Source organism: Etheostoma cragini, chromosome 19, assembly GCF_013103735.1.
Source record: "Etheostoma cragini isolate CJK2018 chromosome 19, CSU_Ecrag_1.0, whole genome shotgun sequence".
Taxonomy (NCBI): Eukaryota; Metazoa; Chordata; class Actinopteri; order Perciformes; family Percidae; genus Etheostoma; species Etheostoma cragini.
In genome coordinates, this window is record NC_048425.1 from 13,221,723 (window position 1) to 13,241,572 (window position 19,850).

Consider the following 19,850-nt stretch of genomic DNA (forward strand, 5'->3'; position numbering starts at 1 on the left):
TAAAATATAAGTTAAAATTTCATAAAAAAACCTTCATACTTAAAAAGTTGTATTATCTTGTTTGAGAAATAACTGGTTAAAATGTTGATTTATGGGATTTATGGAACTTTATGGATTTATTTTTTAATTTCTGGACAATATGAGCCATTTGACCATACTTTAAAAAAGGCCACATTTCAAGATGGTGATTCGAGGGTGGTGTTTTTTCCCCGTGTTGCAGGTAAACAAGCTCAACTATCTAGGGGTGTGATGAGACACTCAGCTCACAAGACGAGACAAGACACGAGATTGGGTTCACAAGAACAAGACAGGACTATTTCCATTTAAGATCTACAGAGGCAATGTCCATATTCAGAGCCCAATAGGACAGGCATTGGCGGAGAATGCACCCTTTTTGTCACAAAAGAAAAGAAAACAAATTAAATGCACAAAATTAAAACAAACAATCAGAATTTACATTAGACCAAAAACATGAAAAAAAGGATACGTTGGAGAAGGAGCAAGTGGAAGACGAGGGGAGAGCATTTGTCTTTGTTTAATATTATTAAAACTGAAATTAGGTTTTGCGTTCTGCTTTCGACTCATATAAAAACACAAAGAGAGCGATCTGTGCGAGTCAGCGCCCCGCTGAACCGCATGCTGTCTGTGAGGCGGGCACAAGTGAGAGAGAGAGAGGGAGAGAGGGAGAGAGAGAGAGAGAGAGAGAGAGAGAGAGAGAGAGCGAGAGCGAGAGCGAGAGCGTTACACTTCACCCTCTAAGGTTCTAAGGCTGGGTTTCACAGGCAGCTTTTTACAATTGTAACTCTGCTACCGCTTTGCAAAAGTGAATTCAGAGTCAACTTTGGAGAATGGGCGGGGGATCTTTTATGCTAATATAGAAGTCCAAGTAAGACTCATCTGTAAAGCAAGGTCAGTCTCCGTCTACTGGCTGCTGCTCTGTAGTTGTGACCGATATCCTACGGTCATCATTTCCTATAGAGGATACTTTATTAAATATGGTTAAAATGAAAATATTCTGTTTAGGAGCTGTGACTGTATTTGTGAAAGAATCTTAATCTGAATTGTCAAACACTGAGTTTGTCACTGTGATAAGATTCATTTGTGATCTAAATAAAGATGTTAAAAAAAGAAAAGAAAAGTAAGTGAAAGTAAAAAATGAAATACAAAAATGAATCAAAGTAAACTTGTGACAGGTATCGCAAGATCATTTTTACCTCAACGAGAAGTCTTGTCACACCTCTAGTAGTATCAACAGGTTTGTACTTTGTAAATGCCAATATTTCTAACATACCTGAAATGAACTGAATAGGTTTTTTAGATCCCTGAAAGAAGCTTCGATTGCTGCCTCAGTCAGACGGACTTGAGAGTTGACCGCTCCAACAGAGATGCCCCCGTACCTGGAGTGGCAGAAAAAAAAGTAAAGAGAGGTTCAAGTGGTAAGAGCATCTGTGTCATATCAAGAATGAATACACAAGCGTAATCATAAACTTCACTCTGTATATAGACTAAGACACATGAGATACAGACATTCAAGAAAAGCAGACAATACAGTGGAAATATGGACATGAACAAACATCATCGAGAGGTAATTTGGCTCTTTGTTTAAAAAAAATGTCACTTGCACTACCCTGATTCCCCCTTCAATGCTGAAGCATATTCTAAAATCCCTAGAGAAACATATACATATATCCAACACTGACATGCATTACCTTGTTTTACCAGAGCGTTCAAAAGTCTTGACCAAGAAATCCGTCACGTTACGTCCAGTTAGATCCAACAATGTGTCTGTTGTGTTCTGGACCCTCTGTTGAAAAGAGAATTAAACAAAAGAGTTGAGATGTTGGAACTTAGTTTGCAATTTGTTATGTTGTTAGAGCGGCCTTGAGCTTAAACCAGCAAAACAGATTTTTTGTACAAAATACGCGGCCAATCTGCAGATAATGTTTGGAGATATATGACGTCCATTCTAATGAGGTGCAGCACTTTTTTTAATTTACTTATGAGAGAATATACAACTTTTGCATTTAGCACTTAACTGTGTGTTTGTGTAGCCATGGGCAGAAAGGCTGACCACAGACAGACCCTTGCTGCCGCAACTGATCAGCCACCCATAAAAACTCATCAAGTTGATGCAAAAAAATAAAATCAACAAAACTTTAGAGCGAAAACATGTTTGCAGGTGATCTCTGTTTACAGCACTGTGGAACACGGTCTCTCAACCGGTAATCATAATAGTCAATTAAACATGGCTATGGGAAGCCTGGCTAAAATCTAGCCCCCCGCCAAATCTGCAAAAGCTGTGTCTAATGTCAAAGAACCCTAATTAGATGCCCTTCTGTGGATAAATGGGTACATTCAAACATCCAATTAAGGGAGAGCGCGACACACCACCATGAATGCACTCAACTAAGCGCAGACTGATACTACCCAGCACACACACACACACACACACACACACACACACACACACACACACACCAAGCTGTTTTAGCCTTGCTTATTTAGAGAGGTAACACTATGTTAATTAGCAGAGTGATCCTTGATAAAAGTGCAATTGAGACCCCCGACTGCAACACAATTTACCATCGTACCCCACAGTTACGGTGGTTATCTATCCTTCTGTGCAAAACAGCTTGATGCCCAAGCTTTGGGGCCGTTGTTTAAACGGTAAACTTTGTATGTACACCCATTTGTTATCACTTACAGCAGATGTCTATAAAAAGGAATAGATGACCAGGTATCATTCGGAAGGACTGTTTTTCTGCATCTCTTCAATTCCTGGATCCAAAACTTCCTTTACAGATAAATCACTATTTGGTTGGGTTTTCCTTGGCAGTACTGATTCATGGGGTATAAAATAAAGAGGAGATGAGCATACATTGGGGGTAAAACAAGAAGGAAGTAAAGAGTAAAGAGAGATTAGAAACCAGATAAAAAACTAATAGGACAAATAAGAAAGCAGAACAGGAATGGAGAGAGGATCCAAACACAAGTAAACGCAGGAGGGAAGAGTAAAGAAAAGGAGGAGATACCTGAATCACAAGGCAAAGAACAAAAAATAGGAAAAAGCAGTGGAGGAAAGGACCCATCTGGCTTATGAATCAGAGATAACAGACGAACTGCATGGCAACCTTGGCTTATCTCTGAACAAACATGCTTCTCTTTCAAAAAGCCACAGGAACTAGGAAACAAACAAAACCAAAAATAAGAGCTTCTTAACTCCACTGTGTGTACAATGAGTTTATACACGAGCATGCAGTCAGTGTGGGTCTAATTATTTTGGCCTCAGTCCATATCCCCCATCAAAAAGAGTAAAATGGGAAAAGTGGCCTGATTGTGCAATACCTGGGTCTGCATCTCCTGTTCATTACGTGGGAACAGCTTCAGAGTGCTTGGCATTCTGTACATGACAGGAGCTCTCCACAGCACAGTGGTAGCTTGATAGCTAGGGAAGCAAACACGGTTGAAGGAAATGTAAACTAAGGAGTAATGAAATCTGTTGAATGAACTGGCATACTCGAGCACTGGCAAGATAAGAGAACGTGCTGTGTTCATATTAATCTTGCCACTGTTTATATTGTGCTTTACATTCTGTTTTGATTCAGTGTGCACACAAAAAAAATACAATCATGGGAAGGTGCAATCTTCCATAGTTAAACATGTTATGTTAAGGTTTATGGTCACTTGGCTTCTTTGTTGAAGTTTTACAAGAGATGATCTGGTTAATAGTTTTTTTTTCATGCAAAGCAATACTTTTCTGTGTATGTAAAGTTGCTACTGCATTTTAACTCATAGCATGATGTGTTTGCAGTGGAAGTGACAAATGGCCCATTGTGTAATTGGCTTTATGGTTGTCACTGCGTGTATTTCAGGATCTGCCCATCAGTTCAGCGCATTCCGTTGTGTTGTGCGATCATGTCAAATATGATCACCTCACAACTACCACTTTAAAGTAAGCCAAACAATACATTTAGATAATAGCTTCAGTAGTGTGGGAGGCATTCGCTGGGCCACAAGCATGCAGTTACTAAACACAACAAAAAGCTGCTCTGGCTATTCTGTCCCAGATCATGAGAGATTGAGTTGCACACATCCACGCCCAATGACAGATTTCATCCAGATTCTGCTCTGTTCTGTTTAGCCACAACAAAGGCAAAGCACTGCCTCGCCTTCCAATTCAATGACCTTTCTTCATTTGTTATCAAGCATCTCTAGTCTTCTGTTGAGAGGGTGGCGCTGGACAGATAGTTTTACACAAAAAATGTATCCGCGGGTGTTGGGATTCAAAGTGCCGAATAAACAAGGCCCAGCAGAAAAAAATATGTGTATGAGTATGGGCTGGCAGAGATTTGGAGCTAATCTGCAGTTAGATGAGGTTTTTTTCTTTGCCACAGCTGTTATTATAGAAAAAGAACTGCCCTCAGATGTAAAGTTTGCAGATTTGTTATGGTTCAAACGTATAAATGATAACATAAAACAGCAATAACATGTCAGGCCTGCTGATTTTATGTTCTGAATTTAAATATATCGGTCACACGGAGATGCATAAAACAGCTTTAGGATTATGCTGCAGTGTATATTCATCCCTTTCTTTTCTAAAACAAACAAATACTCTTACAGAAAAGACTCACTTTTAAGGTTATTGTTTTTTTTTTCAAACCAACAAACCAAAGTAGATAATGATGTTTGTATTTCCCATGCAGAACTTTTCTTTTTTTGCACACAAATGGTAAGCCAATGCCCAACTTCAATACCCTGATGGATGAGACCAAGCAGAGTAATTTGCAAGCAGGCTGTAGTTAGGCCGGTCTCCAAATGATAAAGACATAAATCGTAATTCGGTGAACGTGTCGGATTTATCAATTCCTCTGCACGCATGGCGGCCTATTCATCTATGAAGGTTAAATAAACAATGATTTCACACTACCTCCTGTGGTGGTGTGTCCATGTTTGTTCTCGCTCTTGTCTTTTCTGCAGTTTCTCAAGGGCATATTGGGAGGATGGGCAGGATAAAAGATAAAAAAGAAAACTAGTGTGAAGCTGGTACTTTGTCATGATTTATTCAGCAGGGGAAGCTTTCAGGTCAAAGGGAATACATCCTCACAATGTGCTCAGCTACTGTGGGTGGTCTCTGCCTTGGAGAATTCATTTATGAGCCCCTGCGAAGAACCACAGTTCTCAGGTAAGCAAATCAGAAATTATGAAGTGCACATGTTCCCATGCACATAGACATACATAGACATAGTCCAAATGCATGGTTAGCAGCATGTCACATTCATGTATTCATATCCGTCACTATATCCATCCAACCTCACAAGCAACAGTTCTCTCAAGACTCCCCATTGTATATTTAAGTTGACAGTTTCTATCTAATGACCTTTTGCACTATATTTCAAACTGTAACCTATGGGTTATGGCCCACTGGTGGATTGCAGTTAACAGCTAGGGGTCTTTTCACCAACATTGAAAAAAAGGCCAGAGGGAACATTCACCCCATAATTGCACTGTATCTTTCTACCATATGAACTCACACACTACCCCATTGGTATAAATCTTTCAAGATGATGAATTAAAGGCTGCAGATGTTGGTGGCTTACGGTGTTACAAAGACTGACCCCTGCCAAAAAAATTAAGTGTTTCATTATCCACAAAGAAAGTGATGAACAGAGAAACGTGACAGTTAACAGCACGTGTAAATACAAATGCTTTCCTCTGTCATATTCTCCTCTTGTAACTCTCTTTAATTCTAAATTTAAAGGTCCTTTAGCGCACAGTGGGAGATGACTGGTAATAATTGTGTTGCATGATAAACCCAATGTCCTCAAGGTTGTTTCCATGCAAAACGGAGAGTACATTTAATATCATTTTAGAGGATCTGGATTGGAACTAAATAAGATGTTGTAAATAAAGGAGAAATGATGAAGTGAGTGTACAATGATGTAAGCAAGAATAAGCCTTTTTAAATGGTCCATTTATTGTAGCAAAGTGTACTAAAAGTACCAGCTACATACAAAATGAAACAATAAAGCAGAAATCCAGTTAAATGGCAAAATAGTAGCAATTCATAAAATAACAGAAATATATATTCAGAGGGCTGAGAAGCACCTAAATGAAAGAATGAGTGAGGCTGTTTAAAGTAGAGAAGCAGGTGGAGAGCAAAATAACAAAGTGGATTGGAAAGAAAGACCTTGATGGCCGAAAAAGGGTACCAGGAAGACACAAAGATACAAGTAGCGCTTCAACAAATGGGGGACTCCTTGACAATGCTGTCATGAGCTAGGGCCGGACGTCAGGAAAAAGAAAAGGTTACGCAAAGGGCACTTCTCTTGTTTGACTGTCTCAACAATCATCCTATAACATGATACCTGGACAGTTGCTCCTTTAAAGTGGCCCTGGATGGCCTTGTCACAGGAAGGAGCACACAGCAAGACTCACACAAGTTCTACGAGGCATTACAAATCTGTGGAGAGTGTGAAATGGCACATTACATAGCGTGGGATTTTATATAGAGAGGTATATGGGGTTGAAAATAAAAGAGTGGCAGATGAGCCCAGCATTATCAAACTGTGTAATTCCACATCCTGCTTGTTGGAAGTCAAGGACATTGCAGTCTCTCTCTTATTAATGGATGGTCTCAGTTGTCCTTCCGAGATGACATCTCCCGAGTAGGCCAAATATTGAGGGGGGAAATCCAAGATATCATTTTAGATTTATCTGTATGTGACTGCGAGTGTTTTCTTAACTGGGCCAGAATATCTCATTTTAACCTTTCCTTATATATATATTTATATTAAGAATTGAGTGAAATAAGCTTTAATACTAATAATAATAGAATTTACGATAACTTAAAATTTATATCACAGACATTAAAAAAATAGCTGACACAAAGGTGTGAGGCATTTTCATCTACAGCAAAATACATTTTTACAACTGTCAATTGTGTCCTTAGATTTCACCCTGAAGGTTTTGTGTTTAATCCATTAAGTGCAACATCCAATTGATATGACATTTAATAACTAAAACAAACAATATTATCTCAAACGGCTTTAGGTCATGCTGGATTATTATAATTTGAATTATGTTGAATTAAAGTAACACAAATATTAGAGACTCAAATATATATATATATATATATATATATATATATATATATATATCCGTATTACTGTAAAACGTTTGTATTACTGTTACTGGGAAATGTAAAGCTCTTTACGCGGCTGTGGCTCAGTGGTAGAGCGGTTGCCTGCCAATTGGAAGGTTGGTGGTTCGATCCCCGCCCCTGCAGTCATTGTCGAAGTGTCCTTGGGCAAGGCACTGAACCCCGAGTTGCCCCCGGTGCTGCGCATCGGAGTGTGAATGTGTGTGAATGTTTATCTGATGAGCAGGTGGCACCTTGTACGGCAGCCCCGGCCACAGTGTATGAATGTGTTTGAATGGTGAATGTTCCCTGTAGATGTAAAAGCGCTTTGAGCAGTTGTTAAGACTGGAAAAGCGCTATATAAATACAGCACATTTACATTACATTTACTTTCCTACCCTTGTGTGGTTCAGATGTATTAACTAACTAACTAAATAACTTACTAACTCATCTCCCCCTGCTATTAGATGTGTGAGTGAGTGTGTTCAAGTGCACATTTTATTGTTAAATCTAATGTAGCCCAAGAGAGTGAACAGCTACAATAACAAGAAAGACAGGCTGCATGTATATAAGAAATTCAAGTGTGCAATAAAGGCCGTAATTTGCGTGAATCATATTAGATGTGAAGTGGATGTAATGTAGTGGAATGTGTGCAGGTTAAATGTAAGTGGCAAGCATTGATAAGGCTGTCTGCTCTTGAATTGCGATTGAAAGATAAATGTTCAACATCATGAATGTAATATACTACACTAAGTGCTCAGGATGACAAGTGCAAGCTGTATAACAAACCATAATCAGACAGCAAGAATCTATATTTTTCTCAAACTATCAAAATAAAGGTAACTTCTGTTATTGTTGTATTTGGATTTAAAATTGGAAGATGTATACCATTTTCATTTTTCTAATTATAGGGAAAATTAGCTTTCCAAAAGTTGATAAATACAAATCTAGCACTTCTGTGAACGGGCATGTTACAACACACTATAAAGAGCTTAGTTACTGTTACAATTAATAAATAATTGTCTATTTGCAATTTTTTTTACGTAATCACAGTTTCTTTGTTTAATTGATGTTCATTGCTAACATTAGCTAAAGTCTTCAGGTTGACTGTTGATGGTAATTGATTTTGTTTAGATAGGCCAAATTGGAAATATATATGTGACTATTGGTGCTTTGATTTTTTTTATTGATGATGATAAATGTTCTACTTCACGTTAGTTTAAGAAAATACGCAATGTTTTATGATAATAAAGAGGCATATTTTAATTATAAGGCTTTGTTATTACATTATCTGGGTCACATACCAGTGATATAACCAAAAATATGTATACTGACATTTATTCAAAAGTTTAATTTGTTTAAAAATGTAATTAATAAATACTTATTTTGTAAATATGACTGAATGAGACATTTATATTATTAATTATTTCTGAGACAATCAATTGTACAGCAACATTTGGAATTGTTACAGCTCTACATGTAGATGTAGCTAGTGAAAATCGGCTTCGATTATGAGAGTTTGACATAATGAAGATCCAACTGTAAACATTTTTAATAAAAATATTGGTATCTACATCCACCCATGTCTGAGCGCAAGATACATACATATAAAACAGTTCTGCTGTATTATAGCTGGAGAAAAATGGTATGTCATGCTTCGGTTGATATTTGTATGATATTGTACATTTACTTCAACATTGTTAATCTGTGCGGAAATGACTGTGTATGTGGACATTCTATGTAGTCCATTGGGTTGGCTCGCTGGATGAGGGGATGGGCTTGATAAAGAACACATCGACATAGGCTAGGAGACAAAGGAGCTACAGACAGTACTCTTTTCACCCATGCCATTAAACAATACCAACAAGTTTATGCTGCCAAGCCCTCCCACTTCTGCAATGTGATTATACTGTCCCAAGGCTGTACAGAGAGAAAATCTATCCAATCCAGTCTGTTTAAATACATTTCAACCAAACCCCAAATGTAAATGGAATGTTCTTGTATAGCGTTTTTCTAGTCTTAACAACTACTCAAAGTGCTTTTACATAGTACAGGAACCATTCACACACATTCATACACTTTGGCCGAGGCTGCTATGCAAGGTTCTACCTGTTCATCAAATAAACACTCACACACATTCACAATGGCGCAGCATCAAGGGCAACTCGGGGTCCAGTGTCTAGCTCAAAGACACTTCAACATGGGACTGCCGGGTCAAGAATCAAACTGCCAACCTTCCGATTAGCAAGCAACCACTCTACCACTAAATCACATGAGATGAGTGATGATTGAAATTTCATATAATCATTTTCAAAAAATCTATTTATAATTTGCAAACTTTTGCAAAACAGCATTTTATTAGGCATGCTATTGCATGTGAAAAGATAGCTATCCAACCTGCATCATGACATGACGTGCATTATCACAGGACAACCTATGCTCCCGCATGCCACCAACATTAGCAGAGACAGCCAGTCGGTATGAAAATTTATAATTAGCTATCTTGTAAATGCAATGCTGTCTGGCAGCCAAATGGCTGGTATCAGACACCAGAACTCCCCCATTCCTTTCATCCCTTCCTCTGGGGTAAACTACCACAAACAAATTCTCAACCATCTGAGATGATAAGACAAGGAAGAAAATATTGACAGATTTACGTGGGGTTAGAAATGAGACATTCAAATTAAAATCTCCTAAAATGCAGGCACATGCAACAAAGCCTGAGTAAACAGACAAGCCATCTATAATAAAATGACATTGGAGTGGAGGTTGCAGCTTCTCCTTTTATTTTCTCTTAAGCTTAGATTTCTCATTATCATTGGGAGAAAGCAGTGCAAACCATTTAGCTCCAAATGAGCTTCTTTCTCTTATTCCTTCTCTCTGTATTGGGATGCAGGGTCACTAAATTGCCCATTAATCCAGGCCTGAATCAAGTCCCTTCAGGTCAGACCCGGCAACATCCACCTTTGCTGCATTTGGCCATGTATATATTGGTAAGGTAATGGCCTATATAGGATTGGTATTGATATCTGGAGGATGAGATACACTAACATCCCAGGACTCGTAATGTGAGCGGAAAATGTGAGTTCTTTTGCCAAGTCTGTACTGGCAGCGCATGCATTATAATGTCCAAAAAGGTGCAACAAGGTAAAAGGTTGGCATATACCCGAAGGAGTGAAAGGACTATCGATATATATTTTCAGTGAAATTAATTTTGGCCCTACTTTCACGCATGCACGGTAGCTCATAAAAGGGAGGCAGCACAAAAGGTTGATTTACATATTGCAATGCAAACAAATTCCTTGTTAGTAAGTACCTTTACATTTCAAATCAAAATGATGCTGACTGGGACTTTCAGACTGCAAGCCAAAAGCTTCCATGATAAGCATTTTTATTGTACTGTTGTGTCATTGATTTATTTTTTTATTTTTTACACTAAGACGATTTTGTTCTCTAGCTGCAGTGCATCCCACTGTCTCTCTCGCTCTCTCTCACACACACACACACACACACACACACACACACACACACACACACACACACACACACACACACACACACACACACACACACACACACACACACACACACACACACACACACACACACACACACACACACACACACACACACAGACAGTTCAGCTTGCACAGGAAGTGCACAGAAAGCCACAAACAGTGCTAATGTTTCAGGCAGGGTTTAACTGGCTTGCTCAAGGCACTTTAAAGAGAGATCAACACACTGCCTGTTGCTGGGCATCTAATGCATGCACTAAAGTCTCACAATGGTGGCTCCAAATACCACACCACCCTCCTTCCAAAATACACAAGCACCAGTTTAAGAGACTAACCTGAGGTGGAGGGAGCCCTCCTGCACCAGGTGGACAGTCAGGTAACATGATCGTCCGTTCAGGTGTGCTGCACTTACAGGAGGGGGAAGGGTTGGACATGTTCCAGTTACCGTTGAGGAAAATGTCAGCGACGGACTGATCCACAGATGGAGTAACCCATCCAGAGCCACTAGCTGAACATGGTAACTTCCTAAGAGAAGAAAATGGTGGAAACGGTGTTGAACTGGTAATAATGCCAAATGCATCAGCTGAAAAACATACACTACATAACCATAGTTGTAACTGATTGTACTATGGCAAAAATAAAAAATCTAGGTAAGGATGTGAGAGAGTAGGGATAAAAAGTATAAGCAGAGAGAATGGGGACATTACATTACATTCACTCCATATTGTTTGTAATCATGGATGGAATACTTGTTACATGAGTCAAAAGTAAAATATATTTTAGACTGCAGAATAATACCTCTGAATTAAAACATGTGGTTTGTGTTTGAAGAACTTCAACAGAGTAACATGTACGATGTATAAGATGTACTGTATAATTACCATTTGGCATTAATGCATGTGCACACACACTAATGCTATTCTTTTGGCTGCTTGTGACTTACGGTATTGGGTCTCCATTCATGCAGCGAGTTCCAAAGCCAGGTTTGTTCACCAAGGTTTCCACAACCTTAGACACCTCCACATTATCAGGCATATCTTTGCTGTGAATATTTGGAATATAATCAATACATATACACATTTAATTGTTTCAATGTGCAATAAGGTTTTCAGTTTTATATTTCACAGCAGGTCCATGTCACTTAAATCCACGAGTCACAATGTCAATAAAAAAAAGACAAAAAGCTAATTTATGTCCGATGTCAAAGTCGACTGGTGGGGCCATGGTATAACTGTCCTCACTGTCATTACAATGGGTTAGAATTGTACACATCCGTCTTCCATCACAATTGATTAAGATTTCCCAAATCATCTAATAGGTCTTCCACATTGGCAAAGCACAGGAGTTTAGATGACCATTTATCTTGAACATATCTTGACGTCAAAGGAGGCCTGAAAGGAAATGACACATGTAGTCCAGGGAATCAGTTGTGGTGCATTTTAAGTAAATACTTAAAGCATACTGCATGCAACTGATCAAGAGACAGGGACAAATCATTGAGGTCTCAACATTTTTCTTTGGGCCAAGAGTCAAATCATAAATTTCCGAAACACAATTGTGTTGCATACTTTTTCTCTAAAGTATAGTTCTGTCCCGTTGTTTGTGCAAGCACATACTGACATGAGCCTGTTCAAGATTCTGTGTACAGTTTAGGCTCTTCACAGCCTTGCATTTTTTTTCCAAGTGACCTGTGCATATCTAGGCCGTGTCTCTGTTAAACAATCCTCCCATTCCAATTTCAATCTCATTACTAACCACACACACTCTGCCCTTTATCTTATGGGTATCGTGGGAGTTAAAACATAGTGTTTCATAAAGACCATCGTGATGGCTTTCTGCCAGCAGTGGCCAGAGCCCAGCCAACCATTTGGATTAATACAGTGTTCATTGTCTCATTTAGAGGCGTCTCCATGAAGGTCATTCGATCATTTCCTTGGCCACCAGTGAGCGCAATTGAAGTGGTCCAATTGTTCAAATGGATTATGTGCAGCCATCTGTTTTGCAATTAACAATGGCTGGGTTACCACGTTATTCGAGATAATATAACTATTGGTCAGTTCCAAAATGAAGACTTGAGCATATACACAGAAACAGCGGAACTAATGAATAGATCATTGAGTCAAAATGAAACATCATAGAAGTAAAAACTAAGACAATATTAGAAGAAAGTCAAATGAAGGCCATTCTACAACAGTAATAACCCCTTTTGATGATAAATCAAAGAGTATTGTTGAGTGTAAATATTACTTTCCACATTTGGATATTTCACTAAATAACCAAAAAACACAAAAAATAACATTCTACTTATTGTCACTGTCACAGTATACACTATTAAGCAGGGTTCAATGCCCCTTCAACTTCTAAATTAGATTATCAACTGTTAAGATGAAAATACACAATACTTTTATTCACACTGTTATCATCAGGCAGGATGTTTTAAAGTCACTTAAGAGAAATATCAATATTTAGGATTTAGCCCAAGGGAACGGAAAATTAAGAACAACTCCCGCTTTATAATGTCATATTCAAGAGCCGCTCCCAGGAATTCCCCAAAAAACAGAATATGCAGATCTTTTATGGATAGATGTGCGTTTTCCAAGGTGTTGCTGAAGAAAACTTAGTATCTAGGTAGGTTGCTAGAGTGTTTCTACTGGTGTTCTGGGTTTTCGGTAGTGTATGGATCTTGCACTACTAGACGGTTGTTGCTAAGTGCTATAAACAACTCCATGTAGACCAGTGGTCCCAGAGGAAGTGATAATAGTGAATAATACTAATCCCTAAAGACTATTTAAAATTGTTTACACTGTTGACAGTGACAAAAAATTGCAATTAAATGTTTCAGCTGCATGTTTGGTATACGTAATAGTGAGAAAGAAATGCAAAAACTGAAACAATGTACATTTTGAAGAACAAAAAGTACTGAAATGTTTCTTGTTTAAATTAAGTTTCAAGTGTGAATTATTTTAAGATTCTAGCTTCAACTCCAAAAGAGGAATGCTTAAATTTTTTTTGTTTTTGTGAATGGATCACTACCAACGGTAATAGTGCCAGTGTCCTCTCTTAGCTGCATGTTGATGTGTGTCATAAGTGTTGTTTGTATGTAGTGCTGGGCAATACATCGATGTTGTATCAATATCACGATATTAGAATAGATTTTGTCTTAGATTTTGGATATATCTTAACATTGTAATATGGTAAGTGTTTTCTTTTCCTGGTTTTAAAGGCTGCATTGCAGTAAAGTGCTGTTGATCCTGACTGCAATGATACTGCACTGATGTGGATGTAACCAAACACATGAATTAAATATTCAAGAAGCGTTTGTCATTTGCGTTAAATGTCATAACTTGACAATTCTGTCAAACTGAGCAAAGCATGACAAATATTTACCACCATGTTAAAGGCAAAAGTGTATAAAAACGTCAACAAAAAGAAAAAAGAACAGCATCTGACTCTGACCAAGTGCTAAGATAGTATCATAAATAAACCAGTATCAGGTTGCAATTAATTGTGTCTTGACATCTTCAAAGTGAATGGTATACAAAATTTTGCCAGGGGAAATGAAACACCTAAAGCATAGATAAGCAACAAAAGCTTCACGTCAAAGGAACACAGTATGAATACAGTGTCAAGCGCTGTTAGATGGTTTGGACAGATGCTGTAACTAGTGATGCATATTAGATTTCATCTATTACAGCGCTTTTGTTGTTACAGAGAAGGATCATGTTGCAGCAATTTTGAGCTCACTAGTGTGAATATGTAGCAATTAAAAGACAGAGGAAGAAACCTTGATGTAACTAAATGTTCATTATATATCCTGTACACTAAGTGTACACGTGAATATAGGCATATATGTTTTTTAGGTATTTATTATTAAGAACTATGCTTCATAAGTTGAGATTCTTAAAAAACACCTTCTTAGACAGTGGGAGGAGGACCACTAAACCCCCTGCCAAACAAATCCCCCTAAGTCTTTCTTCTACCAGTTCTTCTTCAAATTATTCACACACTCTCTGCCTCTCATAACAGTGAACATCATTTTGTAGATGATTATTCCCTGAAAAAATGTGGTGTCCTCTCGGTAATTATATTATTTGATGCATTACATCATTTAGAGTAGTTAATAAACTTAAAGGAACTGCTCACAGACTGTTGTTAAAGTTCAAAACTAAATGTGTACACCTCTGGTGAATTGTGTTAAAATGCTGTAATGACTACTAAAAAACAAAACTGACAATTCATTCTGTGCTATGTCATTATGTGGTTACCTGTAAAAGGTGGTTTGAGGCAGACCATACATCCAGGGTTGCAGCTCCAGACTCGGATATTCAGTGAAAGGCGGAACGATGAGCGAGAAGATCAGAGACAGGCACACAAACGCAGCAGGCAAGACCACCTAGGAGGATGTTGACAAAGTCAAAATCCACTGAAGAAGTTCATCCTGCTGCATCGGAACTCTCTTGAAAACTTGAAAATGTCACAGGAATCATTAAATGCGCAAGAAGAAATAATCTCATGTTTATTTTTCAAGGAATTGCCAGACATGTTGATTTCAAATTAAATACTTTCATCTTAATGGCATGCTATCTGCCACTACAGCTACGACGACTACTCGAGGAATCCTTGAAAGCCTCTGCCTGAAAGCTTCATATAGTCATTGTAACATGCACACGACAACAGTATCTTTGTCATTTTATATGTGAGAACAGGTTGTCCTATGACCTACGTAATTTCTGCACAACATACAATGACACAATTCTGAGTAATAAAATTATAGGGGCCCTCGATTAAACAAAAGCACATGATTTAATACAAGATCAATGTCATCAGTCCACTCCCCAAGCCCCCTCACTGTCATTACGTGACACAAAAAGACTGATGCAATCAACAATACTGCGGGACCGCTGCGATAACGTGGCAACATTAATATGCACCCCACCAACTTGTTTTGGCTCTTCTGCACGCTTTATGAGTTTGATTAAACACTTCCAATACTGCCACCATCATCTGGCCACTCAGATATAATTAGTTTCTCAACATTCTCTTGTCTTTTGTGTTATGTTCTTAAAACCAGACACTGCCACACTTCCCCTATCCCACCCCCACCCGCCCATCCCCATCCAATCCTCTTTTTTCCATCATGTAATTTTCTTTTCATTTCATTGTTAGAGCTGACAAAAAGGTCAGCGGGAAAAATGCATGCTATCTTTAATGTTTAATCACTTGTAGGTTGGGGCGCACTCGGCAGCAGGGGGAGGTTTGCATACACTTGATTAATTGCAGGGCATGCAATTTGCCTGGCCAATTCAAGATGCTACAATTGAAAATTCTGAATGTACTGCATGGAGTTATGGCCGAAGGAAATGTGCTTGGAAGAAAGATAAAGAGCAGCACTGACTGCAAAGCTTAATGGCAGACTGCAAAAGAAAGAACTATTCTTTTTCTGTTGCGGTCTCTCAACAGAAATTGCAGGTGACAGCTGATGCTTCTTCCATTGAGAGAGATCTAAAAAAAATGGGTAGAAGTCATTATGCTCACAAAGCCAAGGCACTTCCATGAACAATGCATACGTTAAGCACATTCTCAGGTTTAGTGGGGATTTAAAGAGGAGGACAAGATTATACGCAAAATGGGAGTAAACACCAATGCACAATTAAGATGCGTTTTATTTCCTGCAGAACCAAATGGCTCATTAGATTGAGTTTGTTTCCTCAACAAACATTTATGTCTGTTCTATATCATTTGTGAATTTATTGCTGCAGCTTGCGTTAAAAGTGGATAATAGCATCACCTCGGATATTTGTTTACTGATGTGGTAATGTGGTCTTTTCTTTACACAGCATTCAGACAAAACATAACAAAAAGCAAACTGATTTTTTGTGTTATATCCACAATAGTAAACAAAAGGAATCCAGAAAGGTCTATACAACAAATGAACACCTCGTGTACCATGCTGTAGCGAAAATTAAATTAAAATCCAACAGAAATATTCCAAATGGCGCAACATAAATCAACCCTTCAACTCATCCACCATACACACTAATTACTTATGAAAGTTGGGGACAGGTGAGTGTTGGCAATGTCAGAATCAGGGAGAAGCAGCCCTGATTCTGACATTGCCAACACTCACCTGCCCCCAACTTTCATCCACATAAATCACTGCTTTTGTGTTACATGCCATAATCTCCTTTATATTCCTCTAACTGCTTGTATTCGAGGAGATTACCTCACATCACAATCATATCTGCTGACAATGGGAGCTGTTGACATGATTGGGGGGGGAATGAATAAAAAGCGAGGAGAGGTATGCCCTTGCAGACAATGTGCACCTTTGTACCAACACACTCACACACCTATCCTTCCATCCTGCGCTGCGTCCCCACTAAAGAGGGACGCCCAAGATTGACAGTGACTAATGGGGATTGGTACTGCAGCAAATTACAAGAAGAACCTGTACACCTCACAAAGGTGAAACACCATTCTCTCTCTCGCTCTCTCTCTCTCTCTCTCTCTCTCTCACACACACACACACACACACAAAGGCACACGCACACGCACACACACACACACACACACCACAAAGGAGTAAGCTGCAGGAGCTTTTTCCACTGTGATAATTTCAGCATCATGGCAGCTGTCATAACTGATGGCATTACATGATATTCACAAACACACTATGAATCTAGATGAGCGGTGTGTCAATACAATTTAAGTCACAACACACTTTTTAGAACTCTGGGGACAAAAATAATTGAAGTACCTTGGAAATTGCAAAATTGGTTTTGACTTGTTTAAATTACACTTGTTCATTGGGCTTGACTTTTGAAATTGTGTTGATGAGAAACAAAATAATATAGACATACCCTTAATAGGCTAATAGCAGTCTGTCATCTCTGTAATTGTTATGCGATCACATTTAATACATAGCTAACAAAAACACATTATTAGCATACTGTAAAATGGATGAAAAACAAATCATGGGTGTCACTTTGCCTTTCTTTCAAAGCAATCAGGTGAAGCTGATGTTACTCTAACTGAAGCCAGCAAAAACACCTTCCATTGACTCACTTTGCCTACATTCAAAAGTGTATTAAAAGCTTCCTGGCCACACCAGGCATTACTGTGTATCAAAATGCAGAGGCGAGACATAGGAAATCAGCCCTATTTACTCTGAAACAACTTTGCTCCCAGGTATCGACATGATTTTGTGCTCACAAAGTGATTTATCAAAACTAAAGAGGGAAATCTCCTCCACAGCAGCAAATAAACACTCTGTTCATGCCTCCGCAGTCCCTCCAGTATTCCTTTGGGAGTAATGATGATTATTGTACATGCAGTTTACTGTTTGTGGTGCTGCTCTTCACATTTTAAAAACTTTTTCCTTATATATACACTACCCTCTGTGTCAATTTATTCTCGCACAACTTAAATTCTACAACTAGTGACTAAATCAAGATGGATGACCTGCCTTTTCCCTCCAGATTTTAAATTAGCTTACTCTATCATATTTGTCATTAACTGATTTTGGAAGCCAACATGTATTTCATTCAATCCTACCTTGATCCTCCCATGCATCCCTCCTTGTGTAACCCTTCAATTCATCAATATGACAGACTGAGGCCATTACCTGGGCAATGAGTCCCTTGCGGCTCCTTCGGGCGTGGTGGAAGCGCTTGACGAAAAGCGCAAGGAACTGCCTCCTGATCAGCTCCCATCCAGTGATGACCGTGGATCCCTTCCCACTGACACTAGCAATCCTCTTTAAGTCTAGAGTGGACATGAACCCACTGTGTTATTTATCATCTATCATCCATGCAATATGTAAAAGACCTGCTGAGAACACTTTCCAGCGCAGCTAATGGGATGATCAAATATAACTTAAGTGTTAAACCTGCCACCTGCACTAGCTCATTCCACAGTGTGGCAACCATTTTAATTATTATATCATTCATATGGAAATAGTATTTGGGTGTGACTCAGAAAGGAAAAGGTGGTAAACAAGGGCTTTGTATATGACTTTGTTTTATGTCTCACACTTGCCAAGAATAGTTTTACTAAAAAATGAAGTCACAGTAGTCATTAGGAGAATAAAAGCATTTTCTGATGGAAAAACATTTTCATGATGAAATACATTGTATGAAAGTGAATTTCTGTTCATTAGGGCAAAATTGAAAAGCTGAAGAGATAACGCTGTATGGATTGGAAGGAAGTTCTTTTGGAAAAGCTTATTCTGCAGATCGAGCTCTTGTCTATGCCCTCTTTTGAACATGGCCACTGAGGTGAAACAGTCAAATTAAAGCCAAACTAAATCAAGTTAATAATTGAAGAATGAATGTGTGCGGAAAACAGACATTTGCTGGTATAATAAAACTAGGATTGTCTGTAGGGAGGACAGAACACAGTACGTACCATCCACTTTACTTGTGAACTTTTCCTTCAATTCTGCATGAGAAACAGACAGAAACAAGCCTCAAGTAGGAATTACAGTCCAATTAAACGATTTCTATTTCAAACACCCCCCATAAATATTAGCCAACAATTATCAGTCAACTTTCTGCATTAGCTTTAGATTCACAAATGTTTAATTGAGCTTCCTTTGTTAATAAATAACTGTATGATAAATAAATACAGAGAGACTTGCCTCTCATTTTAGAGACTTGCTCTGTTTTCATGTGGACGCTGGCGATGCTGTTCCGCTTGGATGTGCGGGAGCTTCTTTTGCAGTCTCTCACCAACACCTCCTTTGTTGCTGTGGGAATACAAATAAGAGATGTTGTTTTGGCCTGACCCAATTTAGGGTTATAAATAACAATAAGAATCGCTACCTGCCCTGCAAGCCTCTTTATTATTCCCCGTAAAAGCACAAACCCAGGTGGTTTAGGAACATAAGGATATGGGATACTGAGATTAAACTGATAAGTGAAGTTGCTTGGAGAAGGATGGAAGATTTAACCACTGTAAGTGATCAATGACAAACATCTGCAATACATTTAGGATGTTGATGGTTATGTCAGCAATGGTGGAAACATTGTTCCATGAAGATGTTGAAGGCTTAAGGAACTTGTAGATGCGTTAACTGTATGCATCTTAGTCTATCTAACACTCAGCTATGGCAGTCCACCTTTGTTCTGTAAAAGTAATATAGATGTATTTTCCCATGACATAAATAAGGTTCAATGTGTTATACAGTTATGAAGATT

General features: G+C 38.5%; 1 protein-coding gene across 7 annotated transcripts in view; it reads right to left on the minus strand.

The window, feature by feature from the left end:
- The window catches only part of LOC117934569 (phospholipid-transporting ATPase ABCA1-like), a 186,270-nt gene that overhangs the window by 54,713 nt on the left and 111,707 nt on the right, over window positions 1-19,850 (minus strand). For all 7 annotated transcript variants that reach the window (XM_034856320.1, XM_034856319.1, XM_034856324.1 and 4 more), the window contains 8 exons: window positions 19,292-19,399; window positions 19,060-19,092; window positions 18,278-18,417; window positions 14,919-15,046; window positions 11,597-11,695; window positions 10,989-11,178; window positions 1,710-1,804; window positions 1,292-1,397 (listed from right to left, as the gene is read on the minus strand). In XM_034856320.1, the coding sequence (XP_034712211.1) occupies window positions 1,292-1,397; window positions 1,710-1,804; window positions 10,989-11,178; window positions 11,597-11,695; window positions 14,919-15,046; window positions 18,278-18,417; window positions 19,060-19,092; window positions 19,292-19,399 (899 nt within the window). The remainder of the gene's footprint in view (window positions 1-1,291; window positions 1,398-1,709; window positions 1,805-10,988; window positions 11,179-11,596; window positions 11,696-14,918; window positions 15,047-18,277; window positions 18,418-19,059; window positions 19,093-19,291; window positions 19,400-19,850) is intronic.